Source organism: Phoenix dactylifera, chromosome 3 (assembly GCF_009389715.1).
Source record: "Phoenix dactylifera cultivar Barhee BC4 chromosome 3, palm_55x_up_171113_PBpolish2nd_filt_p, whole genome shotgun sequence".
Lineage (NCBI taxonomy): Eukaryota > Viridiplantae > Streptophyta > Magnoliopsida > Arecales > Arecaceae > Phoenix > Phoenix dactylifera.
Genome location: NC_052394.1, coordinates 7,171,005 through 7,191,378, shown reverse-complemented (window position 1 = coordinate 7,191,378; position 20,374 = coordinate 7,171,005). Strand labels below are relative to the sequence as shown.

The window sequence follows — 20,374 nt, the reverse complement described above, 5'->3', positions numbered from 1 at the left end:
CACGCGTCACGAGGTCTCATCCAACGGTCAAGGACGTCAGCACCTGGTGGGGCCCAACACAGATGGTCCCATAAAACCCCTGGGGACCTTACTCTAGTTTTCTCTTCCCTCTCGGACGCTTTCTTTTGTGCCTCTCTTCTTCCACCGTTCCGTTTATCAGCGAGCAGCGCCCCCGCGACGGGCGGAGCGGACCAGCGAGCGCCGGCGGAGGCAGTGGAGATGGCTGTGGAGGATGAGGCGGAGGATTTCGGCGTTGGGGACCTGGAAAGGCGGGTGATGGCGGCGGTGAAGGCGTCGGAGGAGCGTGGGGACCCGCTGCTGGCGCGGGCGGTGGAGGTGGGCCGGTCCGTCCGGGAGAAGGGGCTAGGGTTCCCCAGCCCGGAGCTAGGGCACGTCCTTGTCTCCAATCTTTGTTTCTCCCACAACACCCCTTCCCTTTGGAAGCTCCTCGACCAGGTTATGGCCTCTCGCCTTATCTACCCACTCCACGCCCTCGCCCTCCTTGCTCGCAGGTTTGCCGATTTCTCCTTCTACTTCCCATCCAATTCTCTTTTCTTATTCTTAGTGGCTGATTTTCTTTGCTATACTGGACTCTTGGTGCTGGATTCAGAGTTATTCCTCATCGCCGGGCACAGCCGGAGGCCTACAGGCTGTACTTGGAGCTCTTGAGTCGATATGCGCTGTCGCCTCCTTTGGTGGAGGCTGGGCCTTGCAGAGACAAGTAAGTTATTGGCTTCTTATTGATAAATTTTGGTTCAGATAGTAATATTCCTCCTTGCTTATATCGCCATAGATGGGAAGAAGGTTTTTTGTCTTTCCAGAAGTGATCTTTTGTCGTGGATAAGCTATTTTCGAAAATAAAACTAGGGTTCGAGTCAGTTATCTCTAGTCGGGGAGCATATCAAGAAGCATGGCAAAGTAAGGTCCTGAAAAGTATTTTCTTATATGAAGTGGGAATAGGGGAAAGAGGTATGGATCCAACTCTCGATATTTTTAGACTGCTAGGGGTCTTGAAGAAAATGCCAATTGAAGAGGAAAAAGACTAACGAAGAGATGTCTTTGTACGGCTTAGAAACTTAAAGAAGATGAATAAAACAAAGAAACTTAGTACAAGGAAGGAGGGTTCTATATGAGCAGAGTTCTCATGTTCTAAGTGTACGAGGGTTCACGGTATAAACAGAGAGGCAGAATAATTTCAACACGCGCAGACACATATATATTCATGCATGCATGCATGCATGTATGTATGTCTCATGATCACTGCTTTATGTAAGGGTAATTTTACTTCAGGACCCTTATTTAAGTTAACTTGTTTTCTGCCGTGACTGCTGGTTGTCACATTTATATTTTCATGCTCCGAGTTAACCAGATTCAGAATAGATTTGGATGGAGAATGCCATTTTTGCACCAGTTGGTGGACAATCACAGTTGTCTAATCTGTGAATTAGAGGTTGGTTAACTTTCAGCCGCTTTATCAGAGGCTGGCTTGGTCATCATGTAAGTGTGTGGGATTTGGCGCAACACTCTATCCTTTGAGAATTTTGTGCTTTTAATGTATGCTCTTGAGATGGTAGAATTTATTGGCAACAAGTCCTTGCTTTTCACAAATGTAGCAAGTCTATCTTTTTAGAACGTAGGGATCCTAGACTTGGGCGTAGGATAATTGGTTTCTGTTCTTTAGAAAACTGGACCTGAATTAGGGGTCTATTTGTTGCTAAAACTTTATCCCAGTCACTCTATTTTAAATCACTGCCCTGAAGTACTCAAAAAAAAAAAAACTTGCTTATTTTTAAGAAATGCATCATATTCCTTAGTGATGTAGGCTTTTTACTAATAACCAGTGTCTGTAACTTGCCCACTTGTTCCACACCACATTGAGTAAATTGTAGTGAGATAACTTGTTGGATACACCTAGCAGCCACCAGCATCTTTGTGTTTGATGTTATCATATGATGCATTTTAATAATGTTTCTTTAGCCCATATTGACAGGTTTTTCGCAATTGCTACATCTAATTGTGGAATGGTTGATGTAATGGTGCTTTAAAATGCAGCTAGGATATGATGGCATTGAAATCAATCATGTTTCTTGAACTTAGCATGACATTCAGCTTTGTTAAAGTTGCTTAGAGTCTCTTTAAGGGAAATGCTTTGACCAAGAAGAAGCTTTAAACAAGTATTCATCTATGTGAATTGTATTTGGCACTCGGTCAAATTTTCAAAGACTGTATCTACTCTTTCTTTTCACATGGTTGAGGATTGGCATGTAAGTGGAACTGCATATTCACCTCTAGAAGGGGTTTTGTGGTATATGCTATATAAGAAAACCTGTTCTCATTTTAGCTGACTGCAGCTTTCCTCTGCCTGTGCATTTTTGCTTATATCCTCTTGACACTGTATGGGAACTGCATGCTGATATTGGAAAATAATATATCATGCTCATCAATTGTTCAGCTACTGGCTACCTCCTTCATATTTGTTTGACCCAGAAATGCTTAGCATTCTAGTTAAAATGGGTTCCATAGCTGGTGATCACTGTGTCTTGTGACTGATTGATCCTATGCAATAATTACTCTGTTTTGCAGGATAGTTAAATCTGTTGATGATTCTCTACAACTTTCACGTACATATGGGGTTCACCAAATGGATTTTGGACATGCAGTAGTTTTGTCCATCTTGAGTTTCATGACATGTTTGATCGACTGCACACTAGAAGACTGTGGCTTTCAATTGCCGTTCAGAGATAAACATGGAAACTTTTATGCTAATGAAGGACATCAAGTTATGGAGATAGATGTTAAAGAAAGTTCAGATGAGAGGCGGAACAGGCATCGTGAACAGCTACGTGGAACTAATGCTCTTTTGGCTATAGAGGTGGTTGGGAAAATTACTTCAAATAAAAAGGCCAAAGTTTTTCTCCGTCTCTTCTATCTCAATATGTGAGTCTCTCTCTATATCTCCCTCCCCCCCTCCTTTCCTCCCCATAGTATGTGTGATCACTATGGCAATTTGAAACTTATATCTCTTTAGCTATTTTTTTTCATTTTAGTTCATAATAGGACTTGGTATTATCGCTGCATATGTGTAGTATTTTATTAATAAAGTGGGAAAGGGGACTGGAACATTGTTTTGGATGACAGAAATGGAATTATGACCTCCATGAATTTAAGTATATGGACTAAATAATGTGTATATGTCATGGAAACAACAATTAAAGATGCTAGAACACTCAAGTTGTAGTTGGGCAAGGTGACCAACTTTATGGTTATGTATAAGAGCTAATAACTCTACTGAATTTCTCGCATACTGTACGTGACTCTGTACCGATCATGCATTCGTACAGTACGGTCACCCCTGTTCTGGCACATGGTATGTCGTTAGATGTAGCACACGATTTATGTCATGCTGGTCTGGGAGCATACTGAGCCCCTATGATGTACTGGGTTGGTATGGTTCACCTGGTAGCTGCTGGTATCTATTGACCTTCCTATCTACTATCTACTACATTATAATGGGAAAACTGCGGAGTCTGGCTTGCTGCTGAACTTCAAAGCCCTCACAAATGAATGGATTCAATTTAATATTTCAACTTTTTGGAAAACCACAACTCCTTTGAAGATGTGCATCACACATGCCAAATTCTAGATTTATATAAGGCAAACAGGCTAGGGTGGCTGGACATGTATGTTCGAGGCCATGAGGCCCTCCTTCTGAAATGCATTTGATTCTTTACCAAATATACCTACTTTACAGCCACATTATCTTTTTTATTTTATGTGCACTGTGTTCCTTTTTTTTTTTTAAAAAAAAGAAGCAAATTGACTAGAAATAGGAGTATTTTTGTTAATTTACATGAATCACTTATTGTAAGGCAAGATGTTTATACTATACATTTAATGGTTGACGAGTTCACAGCCACTTATCAGCAGAAGGGCATGTCATGCACATGCAAATGGGTGTGTGGGCATATGTGCTATGCACAAACTGTTGGAAGAGCTGGACGGTAGACTTGTTTAAATAGACCCAAAGATTGACTTGTAGGGTCCTACCCTCCAAAGGGCATTTGCATGGTTACATTCCAAAACATGCAATTTTGTGCTTATGCCTGACTTCAACCTATCATGGATGAGGTCCTGCTCTTTATCCTATAACAAAGAAAAAGAACTTATCTCCAAACATGCCCCTTGGGCATAGGTATGAATATGACAGCTAGGCCGAGTTCTTTGCCTCTTGCCACTTCAAACCTGCATATATTAAAATGTAATATATAATTATAGCAAGAAGAATATTGAAAATCACATGTGGATTTTCTCAAACAGAAACAATTGATGCCTATAGGAACTCATAAAATGTCTTTCTTGAAGGCTTAGCGTGCAGTCTGTGTTAAATGAGCACCCATTTGTTTTGACTGACTTTTTTAGATGAAGACATGCCCTTAGTCATTGTCTTTAGAGAAGATCATGCCATACAAGGTTCAATGAGTGAAACTGCATATTTCCTTCCAATTTATCTCCATTTGTCCTCTTGCATTGTGCTTGGTGATGATCATAAGAATTGATTGTGCCATATCACTTATCCGAGACTGATTGTGGAAACATTTAATGGTGTCAAAGATAAAGACAAATGGCTATTGGTTTGTTTAAATTACAAGGAGAAGGCTTTACTTAGCTTTATTTCTCCTGTTGTTTGTATCTCTCAGTATAAATACTGGGAGATAAATGACAAACACAATGACACATTGCAATCTGAATTTGTATTCAGCATGTGGTTTATCTTTATGAAGAGCTTTTGATCCTTTTATTCTTTAATCTGTCTTTTTGGGTTCAGTTTTCCTCATCCCCTTTGTTTTTTTTTTTTTTTTTGATAGAACCTATCTACATCCTCTTTTTCTCTCACTCTGTAATTACCATAAAATGTGCTTGTGGTAAAACGGACATTTGACTGGAAGAATTATATTTGAACATATTTCCCTATGTCATATGAGATACAGATGTGAAACATGACTTATAATTTTCTTCATAATGATTACTTTTCTTATGGGCCAGTTCTTGTGATTCCATTGTTTGTCATCCCAAGTGGATCCATATTTCTCTGTAACCTTCTCCCATACTGGGGAATTCATACATTTTGTAATCTGCATGAGAGCTCCTAACTTAACATGGCAATCCCTTTTGTGGTTACTTGGCCATTCTTAAAAGTTCCAGCGAAAAGCAGATTCTGCTAACTGTGCTACATCCGATGCTTCGAAAGTCTAATTTATGTTGTTGAAAGAGAAGATGAATCTGATATTTTGATTTCCCTGCTCTTGTGTTCAGATATATGTGCATAGAAGATTTCATTATGTATGATGGATTTTCAAGTGGAGTTACTAATAAATGTTTGCTTGCAAGCGTAGGCCTGAGAAGTTCAATGATCTATTGGAGAGACTGCAGTTTATTGAATCGCATAAATCAGCCTCACAAGCTTTACTATCTGCAAATCATATATTAGATAGCTTGTCTGCGAACATACAGAAGGCTATGGACTGGGAATACAAGTTAAATAGACATCAGCATCTTGGAGTTCTGTTTGATGATGGGCCCAGTAGCTTGCTCTCATGCCACATTTTTGGCGCCAGTAGGGATGCTTGTTGGATTACTTTTGACATGTTTATGGAGAATGCAATGGATGGGAAGCAACTCCATCCTATATCTGCCATTGAAATACTTACAGGTGCTTGTTGCTGACAGTTTTCATGGTCTTCCCATTCATGAAATTTTAGGCTATTCCATAACAAAAGTGACGTTTATTCTTCTTTTGATCAGAGCTGACCAAGTCACTCAAAGTAATGAATCAAGCAAGCTGGCAGGAGACATTTCAAGCTCTCTGGATTTCAGCTCTTCGACTTATACAGCGAGTTGAGATAGTTCTCTCTTTGTGCTTGTTTTCCTCCATAGCAAAGAAATTTGTTTAAATAATCTATTAATCTATTTGTCAATAATTGTTATCCTTGCTGTCCACAAGCAGGATCGTGAGCCTCTGGAAGGACCTATACCTCATCTCGATGCACGACTTTGCATGCTATTATCTATTGTTCCTTTGGCAATTGTTCCTCTTGTGAAAGATGAATATGAAATGCCTTCTCTTATAAACAATGGCATAACCAGAAGCTGCGTAAAGGGAACTGAAGGAAGCAATTTTGCTTCTAAAAAACATGGATTAATATTCTCTCTTCAGGTTTTAGGACAGTTTTCTGGGCTTTTATCACCTCCTCCATCAGTGGTCAATGCAGCTAATAGTGCAGCTTCAAAAGCAGCAACGTTCATTTCTAATTTAAAGACCGGAAGTGGTAACCTTGGTGCTCCCAATCGCAACGATTCTTCTGTAAAAGCAGGTTAGATTGTTTTGTAAGGTTGACTTATTTGCATCTATCTTTGTTGAAAATTGTAGTAACAAAACAAGACAAATATCTGGATTAACATGACTGTTCACTTGGTCATGGAGTCGGATTGCTTTCTGTCAGTGAGTAAGCTTTTATTAGACCTAAAAATAAAAAGAAATGAAAGAAATGGAAACATGATAACATTGGTCTAGAAAAAACCATGAATGAGTTAGCTGCCTTGACAAATCTTGAAGGCTTCCTTTATATCTTTTCTTTTCCTCTAGATAATTCTAGCATGAATCTCTGTTGGTTCTGATTGATATAACATTTTTGCTCTGTGACAATTTATCCATATTAGTAGATCTATACAGGAAATTACAAACTCAGATATAACTGACTTGGTCATGGAAAAAATATATTCTTGCCAAGGCAGTGAAATTCATCAATTGATCAACCAACGTACTGGTGAGAAGCAAAACTCTCTTTAATCTCTTTTGCAATTGTAAAGCTTGCAAACCATGCGGGCTTGGGAGATAAGTGGAATTTTTTTCTAAGAACTGTATTTCCTCTAGGTTCACAAATTATTTTATGCCGTGAAGCACCTAATTCTGTTTCTTGATTAGCTTTTTGAAAGCTCTTTTTGTAGGCTAGATAATATAATGAAACCTATTGAATGCAATTTTTTGGACATTGGGTTAAAAAAAGCAAGAGAAGAAACACAAATTCTAAGAGATAATGCAGCTTTGGTGTGTTGATAATATTACATTCTGGATCTTTGACAAATCATTCATTTTTGTAATACTTACTCAATATAGATAGCATAAACCTTCGGTTAGGGTTAAGGTATATACCGCATATTATGCCTCATGGAGCTATTATATCATTAGGAGAACAATAGCTCTGCTTTCCCTTAGAGCACTTTGGCCGCAATCTATTGTGTTACCTATTCTCTCTTAAATACTCTCTGGACAAGTTCTAAGCACTGGCTTGTGCCGAACCATTTATTGCTTTTGCAGTTGGAAACATGCTGCATCTTATAGTTGAAGCCTGCATTGCAAGAAACTTGATCGATACATCTGCCTACTTTTGGCCTGGCTATGTGGTTCCATTGACACCATCAAAGGATTCACTGTTAGTTCAAGAGTCCCCTTGGTCAACCTTTATGGATGGAGCTCCACTAAACAGTTTGCTTAAAAATGCTCTTATGGCATCTCCTGCTACGAGGTATTTAAAAGGAATCCTTACAAGATTGATTTGGTAAACATTAGAAGTGCATGATTCTGTTTTTGGACTTCTAACTGTGCATATAGGCTGTTTTAGTGATCTTATGGTTGTATTTTTGGATTTACGATTTTGGTGTCTGCTTCAGTGTAGTGGAACTGGAGAAATTGTACCATATTGCACTAAATGGATCAGAAGAAGAAAAATCAGCTGCTGCAAAGATTCTATGCGGCGCATCCCTTGTTCGTGGCTGGAATATTCAGGTGGGACAGTTGCATACTGTTGTTATTATGGTATGCTGTACCGATTGGTACCGGTCGGTACCGGACGTACCGTATCCGTACCGATGGATACCGGTATCGGTACGCCAATGTCGGTACGCCTGGCGTACCGCATACTGTACCGTACCGACACTCGGTACGCCTATACTAATGCGGCAACGGTACGGGGTTCGGTACCGGTACGGCGAACCTTGGTTGTTAATGAAATGTGGCCTTCCAAATTGAACTCTAGTAGTTGTATGGTAAACATTATACTTTCTAGTTTTTTTCCTCAGATATATAAAACTTCAAATCATCCAAATTAGTACTTGATGATTTCACCTTAATATGCCTTATAGTTATCGACATCTTCTGGCGATTTCACCTTCAATCATCTCTTATCTATCCTTGACATCTGAGACATTATGCTGTTCGGAGCCTCCTAGGGCATTGATGCAGTAACTGCACTGGTTGATGTCCTGATTTTTTTTGGAAGCTTTAATCTTTTGCTATTAACTTGATATTTCCTGTTAACCCAAATCTCTTTTATGTTTCAGGAGCATGTGGTGCGCATTGTGGTCAAGCTACTGTCTCCACCTGTGCCTCCTAATTCTTCGGTATCTGGAAGTGGGAGTAATTTAATCGGTCATATGTCTATGCTCAGTGCTATTTTATTTGGTGTTTCTTGTGGCGATGTTATTCATATCCTCTCTTTATATGGTGTGGTAAGTAGGCAATACATGCTATTGTCATAATTCTTCATCATTTTTTAGTTTGATTTGTTTTATGATGCTTCTCTCAGAACTAAAGTCTTACACAGAAATGCATAGAACTTTTGCTGCCTTTAGGTTGATGAATTATTCATGTGTATTCTCATTCATTGTTTAGCTACAAAATATTTCATGCAATATTTTTTAACGTGTGGCGAGTTCAGATACTCGATGTAGATGTCATCTTTCCATGAATTTAATTTGCATGTTATATTTCACTCCTGATAAGCAAATGATTTTCAAATTCTGACAGTTAGGTGTTATGTCATCCACCTTTTTTTCATTTCTTGTGCTCATGTCAAGTGATTCTACCCAAAGAGTTGGGGCAACTTATTGTTCTCTTGCAATTTCTTCTTCTTCTTCTTCTTCAGTTGCATAGATTAATGCTATTTGCAGATTCCAGATGTTGCAGCCGCTCTGATGCCACTTTGTGAGGCTTTTGGGTCACTACCGCCCCCATTCAATCATAGATCAAGCATCTCTGATGAGACTTCTGTTTATGCAGTCTTCTCATGTGCATTTCTCTTTCTTCTTCGCTTATGGAAATTTTATAAACCTCCTCATGAGCACTGTTTGGCTGGTCGCGGAGGCCCTGTCAGTTTGGAATTGACTCTGGACTATCTCTTATTGATGCACAACAGTCGCATTGCTTTGCAAAATTCTAGTGCTATCGGTAGGGTGGGAAGTATTACAGATCCATTTCAGTCAACACCCAGTCAGCCAGTGTATATCGACTCATTTCCAAAGCTGCGTGCTTGGTACTTTCAGAATCAAGCTTGCATAGCCTCGACTCTTGCTGGCCTGTGCAATAAAAATCCAGTTCATCAAGTTGCCAATAAGATTTTGAATATGATTTATCGAAAAATGCCTAAAGCTGGAAGTGTTTCTGGTAATCCTTCGTCAACTTCCAGTAGCAGTATAAGTGGATCCCCCATGAATGCAACAGAAGATGCTCATCAAAGGCCCACACCAACTGCATGGGAGTTTCTAGAAGCTGTTCCCTTTGTTCTTGAAGCTGTATTGACTGCATGTGCCCACGGAAGGCTTTCATCCCGGGACTTGACTACAGGTTGGATGCATTTTAGGCACAGCTTTCCTTGGATATTATATATTTACTGATCATTACACAAGATAATAGAAAAGTCTAAAAAGAGTATTTTTTGCTCCTCCAGTTATTTGATTTATATATGAAATCTATGATGGGTGAGTAGTATTGGCCTGGAGCATGTGATCAAATGATAAGGACAGTAAGGAATGCTCGTTCTTTGAGCAAGACTTTTCTTGCTATGCTTAAAGAATATATCGGCCACATGCTGCACGGTTGCAGTAAGTTTTGGAATCTCTTTGTTGTAGGAGCCTGTGAAGATGTCATATGACAGGCTGAAACTGGTTTTCAATTAGAATGTTGACAAAGTGCTTATATGGGAGAGCGGCTTGGATCAGTTTATGTCTTGCTTAAATTTATAACCAACGGCATGAGTTTGTCCACATTTGTCCTGGCGTGCATGTCCAAGTATCTGGATTGAAAGGTTCTTTTCTGGGGAGATCTTAAGGATGTTAGATGTAAATGAAAGCGCGAAACAACTTCTGGTGTCATAGCAGTGTTGTGATGTCTCTAGATTCTTGTCTAAAAGAATAGGTGAATTTGAAGTGACTAAATTTATGAAAGGCTACTCTTGTCTGACCTTTTTTCTTGGTTAGAAGAAGTGCAAAGGCCCCAAAAGAAAATAGAAAGGGCTATTTGTGTCATTTCAATCTTGTTAATTTGACACTCAAATGCGGGAAGCTTTATTTTATAATTTTCATTAAAAACCAACCTTCAAAGAATTGATGCTTTCTCATTTATATGCTGATTGGAAGATGACTGCTGTAACTTTAATGGCCTATAATGGATCATGTATGCCTAAGTGGTGCAGATGACAGAATGGCATTGGATGATGTTGAAGGGCTTCTTTAAGAAAGTCATGGGGATATCAGGTGTAAGAGAAATTTAGCTGTTTCTTTTATTTCCTTTTTGTTTCTTTCAGCATAATTTTGAGTTATTTTTGGGAGCAAGCCAGACTTGAAGTTTGGTGTAGTCATTGGCAAGCTGTGTGATTCAGGAGTGAGTGAGTGGGGAGATTGGATTGTAGTCACTGCAGGCTACAAGTGTAAAAATTCAATGTTGGAAGATCTTTTTTGGTGATACCATTGGTAGATCTTTCTTCCTTTGACTAGTATTTTAGCAGTCAATTAAGATGTTCTTGTGGTAAGCTTTTTTCGTATTGACAAGAACTTTTTGTTCTTGTCAATATCTACATAGTATGTGAAGTACAAGGAATCTATCACCTATCATCTCTTAAATGTTGTATAGGGAAGGCATCATCCTTTTCATATCAATATGTGCGAGCGAGTAAATTTAATAGGGTTGTTTGGCATTAAATATGGAAAGGTATATGGGGCTGCCTTATATGGAAGGACAAACCATGTCTAGAAGTTAATACTGAGAACACGTGGCATGTAGAGTGAGATTGGTTTTGAAGTCCAGGAAGTAGGATCAGGAACAAAAGCAGGAATCTTTGAATTCCCATACCAAAATTTAATAGGAACCCTATGGTAAGCCAGTTTCTTGGATTGGATGTTGGTGTAAAAAAGTGTATTACGAGACTACATGCCAGTGGTGGCCCTTTTGGGAGTACCAACCTGAGCAAGTTGGAGATGAGGGAACTTGGTTTTCCTTTAAAAGGTGTACTCACAGGCATTGCCAGTGGTTCATTGCTCGTCATTTCATTATACCAGATCACTGCAGTGAGCATATATCTGTAGTCACTAGTCAGGATCAAATGATATGTTCTAGGGCATAACTTTGGGTTTCACCTCAATGAAAACTATATGATGATCCCAAAATTTACCATAAATATATACATGCATACATGCACGCATGCATGCATGTGTTTATGTGTTTATAACTGTGCAAGTGCATATTGATGGTGCTAGTTTATGGTCATGTTATGTAAATAAGTTAGTGCCAGGAGTTAGTTTTTCCATATCTATATGATTATTATTCAGAATATGAGCAATCTGTGTTGATTTTCAGTCTTGTATTTCATCTTGGATTATGTTTTATTTAATCTGACAACACTCAAACCTGCTGTAGGTCTGAGGGATCTTGTGGATTTTTTGCCAGCTTCTCTTGCCGCTATTATCAGCTATTTTTCGGCAGAAATTACTCGTGGAATCTGGAAACCAGTTCCAATGAATGGGACTGACTGGCCAAGCCCTGCTGCAAATCTTCTCTCGGTTGAATCTGAAATAAAGGAAATTCTTGCATCTGCAGGGGTTCATATTGCCAGCTGTTATCCACGTATGATATTATATCACCTTTTTGCCACTTTTGCTGTTTCTTCTTTTTTGCTAATTTATGGTAGTTCCTGTTTGCATCTGTGATCCATGTCAGTTGTTTAAGCTCTTGTTTGTAAAAGTTTTGCTTTATTTTTATCTCCCAGTATGTGGTGGAAATCTTGCTTAACTAAAATTGATTGGCTACCTTGAGTTTGTACTTCTGACAAATAAATTTTGAAACATTGCAAGAGATATTATTGACCAATAACTATATTGAGTTCTGAGTCGGCTCTATTTTTGACCTAAAAACAGCTGATGGGAAGAAGCTTTCTCTAGATTTTAAGATACTTTAATGAATTTGTCCAACATGTTATGTTATGCCTTGCAGCAAAAGCTTTGTTTATCAAAAATAAACTGGTAAATTAGTGCAGGCATCTCTGCCCAGATCCACATGCATTTAACTTGGTAGGTCTCTGTGGCCACTGTCTGAAATGCAAGTTAATTTTAAGGTTTCTTCAGAAACAGCATACCTGGCATATGATAATAAACCTACGAAAGATTGTGGACATAACACACACCCATTCCATATTCAGCATGCTTTTAATCTGCCTTGTTATAATCAACCTGTCAAATCTTGAGCCTGAAGCCTAGCCCGAGCCCATTTCTAACCCTATGTGTATATATGTATAGATATATTATATCTATATCTATATATATATTTGCGTGTTTGTATGTATGTATGTATATGTATCTATCTATCTATATATCTATATAAATGAGCCAATTCTCAACTTGGGCGGCCTGAACCCATGTGTACTCTCATCTGTAAGCCGCCTAGTAGTTAGGCTTGGCCTATCTGTTAGCTGAGCTTCGAAGTGCTGGTTGTGCTTGTTTGTTTTGTATACAAGCTACTTACCGAGCGAGGTCCTAGCTGCTCTTGAATAGCTTGGTTCAGTTGCATCCCTATTATCTGATATCTCTATACAGTCAACATGTTAGCTGAATTGCATTATTTCCTTTTGATTTTGAGTCTAACTCTGCAGTGATATTTGTTATTCAAAATTTATTAGCTCGGCTTTATTTTTTCACAATTATAAATAGAAAAGGATCCATTATGTCCACTTAATCATCCCACATGCTCTCTTTCTATATTGTTCCCTGCAATCTGAAGGAACAAGCCAAAATGAAAGCCATAGAAAGGTTCATTTCTTGGATTGCAACAGTTTCAGGTTAATTCTCAAGCTGAGGAAAAAGCTCCTCTATAGAAAGTTGGCACCTTTCTTATGTTTCATTTATTTAATTGTGAAACTACTGTTACATAGGTCAAAACTTGTTAAGAACTTCTAACTCCTAATGTCATCCAACCAGAATCATAAAATGCTGTTAACAGTTTCTTGATATGATAAACATTTAATGAAACCAATCGTTAAAGATATTGTCTTGTGATTGTGCTACATTAAATATCTTGAACAAGTATATCTTTTTAAACAGCAAAATGGTTATTGCTGGCAACCCTACATATGACACTTATTTCTGAAATGCTGATTATTCTCATAATTTTGATGTTTTCTGCAGGTGGGATGCCACCGATGCTTCCGTTACCGTTGGCAGCCCTTGTGAGCTTGACAATCACATTTAAACTCGACAAGAGCCTAGAGTACGTCCATGGTATTGTGGGCCAGGCATTGGAGAATTGTGCAGCAGGCTGCTCAAGGCCGAGTATGCCCATCATAGGAGCCCTGTGGACCCAGAAGGTTCGGCGGTGGCATGACTTCATTGTCCTATCATGTTGCCTCTCCCCCTTCATTGGAGACAAAGAAGCTGTTACCCAGCTGATCAGAAGTTGCTTCTCCTCCTTCCTTGGACCCTCTATAACTGGAGGATCTCTCCTTTCTGCCAATCGGGGAGTAAATGGGCTGTTGGGCCAGGCATTGGCCGATCAGGGGGTCCGGCTGCCTATTGCCCCAGGTTTTCTCTACCTCCGCACATGTCGTACATTCCATGACACTCGTTTTGTCACTGATGTGATTCTCAAGCTGGTCATTGAGTGGGCCAACAAACTAGGGAATGAATGGGCTTGCAGTAGACCTGCTCGCCTGAGATCTGGTCGGATGTCGCTTGCTGCTGCTGTTTCAGGAGTTAAAGAGGTGGCAACTTTAGGGGCAAGCCTGCTTTGTAGCGTTGGCGGAGTCCATCTAGTCCAAGCGCTGTATGAGGAGTCCTTGCCCACATTGTTGCTGTCTGCTGGGGAGAAGCTGGGTGGTGCTGGGCCAGTGTCCAATATCTTGGAGGGCTATGTGATGGCATATATGGTGATCTTGTCAGGGGCCTTCGTATGGGGAATTGGAAATACTTCTCCTGCCTACACATCTGTGTATTCATCAAAGCGAGCCCGAGTGATAGAAATGCACATGGATTTTGTGGCTGGTGTTGTGGAGGGGAACATATCCCTGGGGTGTGACCCAGCAATGTGGAAAGCATACGTATCCTGCTTCGTGGGCTTGCTGGTAAGTTTTGTTCCGACATGGGTGCCAGAGGTGAAGCAGCTAACTCTGCGTAAATTGGCCAGTGGGTTGAGGGGTTGGCATGAGTGTGATCTGGCTCTCTCGCTGCTTGAGCGAGGGGGACCTGCAGCCATGGATGCAGTGGTAGAATCTGTGTTGTGATCTATCTTCTGATGGCACTGTAGTGGTTTTGAGTCTCGTCTAGTGGATACGATTGTAAATTTTTTGGAAAACTTCTTGGTCCGTTCCTGGCCTCGCTTCTGACCAAACTGCTTTGCATAAAGTTTCAGCTGGGTCTGGCAGCTGCCTGGATGAAACTTGAATAGCATGCGACCATGGAAAAAACATATGGATCCAGTGTTGCCATAGCAAAGAACATATAGGTTCCCCTTCTGTACAGTAGATTTTACAAACAAGTCCAGATTGGAGCTTTAGTCTTCTATCAATGTAGGAACCAGGTTGATAACAAATCTGATGTGGTTGTAGCAAGGTGGCTCTTTTCATTTTATATCTGCAAGGTAGTAGCAATGCAATTTGTAGGACTCTTTTCATAAAGAAATCAAATTTTATTCTGGAGTCAGATTGTCTAATGTTCATTCCAGTTTTTAAGTCAGTCCCATCATGGACTTGCACCTATGTTATCATTTTATTTGTGCATGGTGTGAGACTTGATGCTGCATTGTAGCTTGAAGTAGCTCAAGGAATTGAGAGATCAGGTGGTTGAACCATTGTTATTAAACAGTCTATAATTAAGTGGGTTCCAAGAGCACTAGTCTTCGTCGACTTGCTTAACTTTGAACGTGATATTCTGCATGATACTTCAGATACAATACATAGTGAACTGCACTTTATCTGGGACTGCAGGATCTGCGCCCTTTTTGATCCCTCACTTCCTGTTTGCCTCACTCTTCCCTGCTTAACTAGTTAGGAGCTCTCAGCTTATCGTTCTCGGTACGTCATGCAAGGACTGCATCCGCATGCATGCATGATCATTAGGTCCTTCCAAGGATGCTCTCCATGATATACTCTGGTATGGCTTTGGGAGTTATTTAGCAGGGAAAGGGAAAGAAGAGTAGATGACAAAGAATGTTCCACGGTCCCTCCAATTTCTTCATTCTTCATTCTGGTTTTACAACTCCTTTTCGCTCACAATGGAGACCCCGCGCTGAAGCTGGTAAGCATTTGGCAGCCCAATGTATCAAAGATCATAGATTAAGGAAGAGGTTACCCTTCCACTGTACAATGACTCCGACCTTCCTCTCCAATGAATGCCAGCACCAACCAAATGGGCAAAGCCTAGAGGACTAAGGTTCCAGCGATGCCCCGTTGAACCCAATTCTTTGGCATGGGTCGCTCATGTAGTGGGGTCACCAACCTTTCTCTTCTCTTTTCTTTTCTTTTTTTACTGAAACGGGCATTTTATACAACATGGGTACGAATACATCTCCAGTAGAATCTGCAAACAAAAAATTTTGGAATGCACCAGACAAGTCATCCTGTCCAACCCATAGAGTGCCTCCTGAGTGGCTCGCGACATACGCTGCCACCCAGTCCGCCTCACGATATACGTGCATAGTCTGAAAAGTAATCATTTTCCTCACCATCAACCATATATCACGGAGCAAAGGATGAACTCCTCCATCACTGTGCGGACCCTTTCGGACCTAGCTGATCACCGTGGTCGAATCGTCTTTCAAAAGGATGGAACTCGCTCTCACCAGCCTTCCCTAGCAACCGGGTGCACCACATCGACCACCCAATCCCGTCCCCCAGGTTGGGGTGGAGGGGCCCAATGGTGCATGTACGTGCTCCAAAGCCCTCCCCACCCCCCCCCCCCCCCCCCCCCCCGGCCTACCTCCTCCTACCGCTCCAAGATCCGTGGTAGGCTCAAAGCAAAACAGCAAATATTAAAGTTTAGCGAGAAGGAATCATAATGGTTTTGGATCCATTTGTTATCCTTTTCCACCCTCCTTTGGAAGTATATTGGAAGCCAAGCCAAGCCTCCCTTTCCATTTCCCTGCTAACCAATACATGTCGGTTGCCTCCCCTGTACGCCAATCAATGTTTCGGTTTTTACATAAATGCCCCCCCATACACACCGCTCGTTTTTATAGTAGTACATTGAGATAAATACTTAATGAATAGGATCTTTAAAACAGAGCGATTGTAATCGGTGGTGTGCACGGCCATATAGCTCCCACCATATGTAGGATATAATTTCTTCCTAGGCCCATTTCTATACCATTTGTACTACGAGATTTAAGGGTGTGACAATAAATGAAGATGCCAGATATCCATCTCTTTGATTGGAGAACCTTTGCATATTCAAAAGTATATTCTTACCATTTTTGATGGTTATCATTATTTAATCTTTAGCCCATTTTTTAGGGCATTAGGTTTTCATCTTTGCAAATATGAGACGAGTGGGATGTATGCAATCTTATCTTATTTATAGAAAGATTGTTTTCATATTTTAAATCCATAATCTCTAGATCATGAAAAAGTAATCTCATAATTATGCAAGCTTCACATTTACCTTCTTACAACTTTATAAACATTATATAATTTTAAATATAATTATGTATAAAATGGAAGTAATCATATTAAAAAACACTATCTTAAATATGAGAAGTGAGAATTGAGGACCTATGCACAACCGTGCAAGATTAAGATATTGCATATCTTCTTACCGTTGTGCTGCAGAAAAGCCAAGTGTAATAAGGCAGTCAACCCGGGCACTCTAAAAATGTTACCCTATCTATTTTAGCAATATCCCTCCCAGCTAAAATGAAAGAAAAACCATACGTGTATCTAACTTCCCAACCATCAGATCACCATGCTTTTTTACTGTGGAACCATCAACGTGCATCCCCCAGCTACCAATGTCGAGCCTAATCTAGTATCCAGTACCCTTCTCCAAATAAACTTTTGATTAAGGGCAGCAATCTATGACCCAATCTGTCAATCTAATCTACAAACGATCTACTTTAAATAAATTTGGTTTTGTCATAAATAGATTTAGGCCGTAAATAATTCAACTCATTTAAATGTATTTATTCAATAGGTTAGATTTAGATTTAAACTTATGATATATTTAATTCGTTTAATAATTAAGTCAAATTATAATCTAATCCGATCAATCTGTTTAAACTATTTGAAATCTATTTAATTTATTTCCAACCTCCTTAACTCGGCTCATTTAATTTATTTAAATTTATTTAATTCGTTAGAAACCTATTTAACACGTTTAATTTGGTTTTACGTATTTAATAGATAGGTTGTATAATTATTTATTCAATAAATAAATCAAATTTAAATTTATTTAATAAATAAATTAAATTTAAATTGTTAAATTTTTGACCTGATTGGCGATAAGGCAAGAGTCAGTTTCCCACCGTTGGGACATTATTGGAAGAATGAGCAGAATTCAAGGCCGTCTGTTTTGGGGAGCTGACGCCACGCTGATTCCGGGACTACACCCCCATTTCGATCCGCTGTTCCCAAAATGCCCCCCTCGGGCGAAGCGCCTCCACCGGTCCAGTTGTAATGACCAAAATGCCCCTTTAATTTAGGCGTACTCCTGCCTCCGGAGAGACAGCGCACGTGGAAATCACGTGGCCTTCAAGAGACAAGACGTCGCATCGTGGGGGCCGTCGTGGGAACAGGCTGGAAAGCAACGCCATGGCATTGGTCAGTGAGGAATCGATAACTCGGGCCTCTGACCGTTGATCGTGCTGGGGTCCACCGATTCAACGGTCTTGATCAGTTCGTACTGGACGTCACGAGATCCTGGTGCAACTTAACTAGGCCAACTTTGATTTTTCCTCGTGGGGACCCCCACTCACATACCGACACGTGTCCGTGGCTCTCTGGTTGCATTAACTAGGCACCGTCCACTGCCGGTGTGTTTACAGTTTAAGCCACGTGGCTCTAATAATCTTCCGTCCGATCGTCTCCTAGCTGTCGCCGTCGTGTTTTGAGTAAATTTACGTTGTCAACCGAAATCTCCCACGTCGTGGAGACTGAGCTGCTCACGTGGCGCTAGAAATTTCACCCTGATTGCGGTGTTCCAATTTTAAAGTTCTGGTTAGATATGAAAGCTAAAATCCCTCGTCAAATTATCTATTTTGAAGCTAAAGTCCCTCATCAATATTCTCCATCTTATCTGCACTCTGAAGGCCTTTATGCTTCAACTATCCAGGAAAAAGTTTTTTAAAAAATCTATTTTGCTCAAATGGAGGTATTAAAAGCTTCCTTCTTGTAATCTTTTGCCCGTGTCATGTTCCGTTGCAAGAATCAAATTATGCTTTCTTGTAGCTCATTATATTGTTAAAAATTATAATAAAAAAAAAACTATATCTCAAGGGTGCACCCCTTAATGAAGCATTTTTGCAAATAGAGCATGAAAGACATCACAAATGATTAAATGATTCTTTCCTTGACCACCTAGTTTAATTAACAATGCTCAATAACATATGGATGTAATTACCCATTCCATTTTTCAAGTTATACACATGCCTTGTACTAAAATTAACAGGGATGTATCTAACATTTGGGACTTACCATGATACAATTAATGCTATGTTTATGTTCACAACTAATATTTTTCATTCAGTGATAATTACAGATCGGCTTTTTAATGATCAATGCATTTGAATTATTTATTTACCTTTTGATTCAAATATATATAAATTTAGTTATGTATCTTGACTAAATACATCCATTCTCAAGAAAAAAGGGGATCGGTATTCTAAAAGCGCCTGGGAGAAGAACTCGATCTAAATATTCTAAAATGATGCAAAAGAAAGGGTTTGATTTTTGAGCAGAGACATTCCTAAAAGTTGAAATCTCGGTAAATAAAGCATAAGCGGAACTCGTTCCTTTTATCTCAAATTTCAAAAAAATAAATAACTTGGCTTGATACCTACCATCTTTACTCTTGAGCCTAAACTACAATATTAGTGCAACAACCAACTAACAATCTATGTTCTAATCAAGTCGCAAATTCCAACTATTAAAACCAGCTTCTGTTCTAATGGGTCCTAAACGTAAAAACTCCATTCGATTATCGCCCTGATATCTCTCCGGTCTCTTTTGCCGACTTTTGCGAAAGCATCCTCCCAAACCTGGAGCAGCTGCGGACCCCAAGGCGGTCCCCGAATCTCTACGGCATCCCTCGCAGCGCCTGCCGTCACGTGACAACGACGTTACGGTGGAAAGAAAACGGAATCTTCATAGGGGCATTTTCGTCAGCCAAAAGAACATCCCGACCGACGTAGCGCTGGGCGTTGGGCAGTTCTAAATACACCCCCCCTATTGCTCAGGACACCCCCCAAAAATTAAAAAAAAAATACCCAAACTAACCTTTAGTGTAATTACCATATCGCCCTTGAAATTTTCTCAGTACACCCCCCCTTCCTCCTCCTCCGTTTCGTGCTCCGTTCGGCACTGGATCGCCGAACAAAATGCTTCTGTTCGGCTGAACGGTGCCGAACAGAAGGCTTCTGTTCGGCGATCCAGTGCCGAACAGAAGGCTTCTGTTCGGCAACCCTCAACCGAACAGAATCCTTCTGTTCGGCGGAGGGGAGGGAAGGAGGGGTAGGAGGGTGGGGAGGAGGCGGCGGAGGGGGGAGGGGTAGTTGGAGGAGGGGGAGGTGGAGGAGGAGGAGGAGGAGGAGGAGGGGGAGGTGGAGGAGAAGGGGGTGGAGGAGGAGGCAAAGAAGGGGGAGAAGGCGGAGGGGGATGCAGAGTAAGAGGGGATGGGGATGGGGGGTGGAGGTAGAGGGGTGGAGGAGTAGGAGGAGGGAGGAGGGAGGAGGAGGAGGAGGCAGAGGCGGGGCGGAGGAGGAGGGGAGAGGGATGAGGAAGAGGCAGAGGTGGGCGGGAAGAGGGGGAGGGGGAGGAGGAGGATGAGGAGGGGGAGGAAGAGGAGGCAGAGG

General features: G+C 40.6%; 1 protein-coding gene across 1 annotated transcript; it reads left to right on the top strand.

Annotated features, from left to right (window-relative positions):
- The first annotated feature begins 104 nt into the window (after nt 1-104).
- LOC103702174 (mediator of RNA polymerase II transcription subunit 33A-like) lies at nt 105-15,031 on the top strand. The gene is made up of 12 exons (XM_008784497.4): nt 105-512; nt 611-721; nt 2,584-2,937; nt 5,394-5,710; nt 5,803-5,894; nt 6,005-6,371; nt 7,376-7,583; nt 7,729-7,843; nt 8,398-8,565; nt 9,007-9,679; nt 11,747-11,953; nt 13,507-15,031. The coding sequence occupies exons 1-12, from the start codon at nt 220-222 to the stop codon at nt 14,595-14,597; spliced, it is 3,996 nt and encodes a 1,331-aa protein (XP_008782719.2). The 5' UTR covers nt 105-219; the 3' UTR covers nt 14,598-15,031.
- The last annotated feature ends 5,343 nt before the right edge of the window (nt 15,032-20,374 follow it).

Bases quoted from the DNA above. Each gene is read 5' to 3' on its own strand.
- LOC103702174 (XM_008784497.4), top strand. From the start codon at position 220: ATGGCTGTGGAGGATGAGGCGGAGGATTTCGGCGTTGGGGACCTGGAA. The intron at 5,895-6,004 runs GTTGAGATAGTT...GTCCACAAGCAG, and splicing joins CTCTTCGACTTATACAGCGA to GATCGTGAGCCTCTGGAAGG. The intron at 9,680-11,746 runs GTTGGATGCATT...AACCTGCTGTAG, and splicing joins ATCCCGGGACTTGACTACAG to GTCTGAGGGATCTTGTGGAT.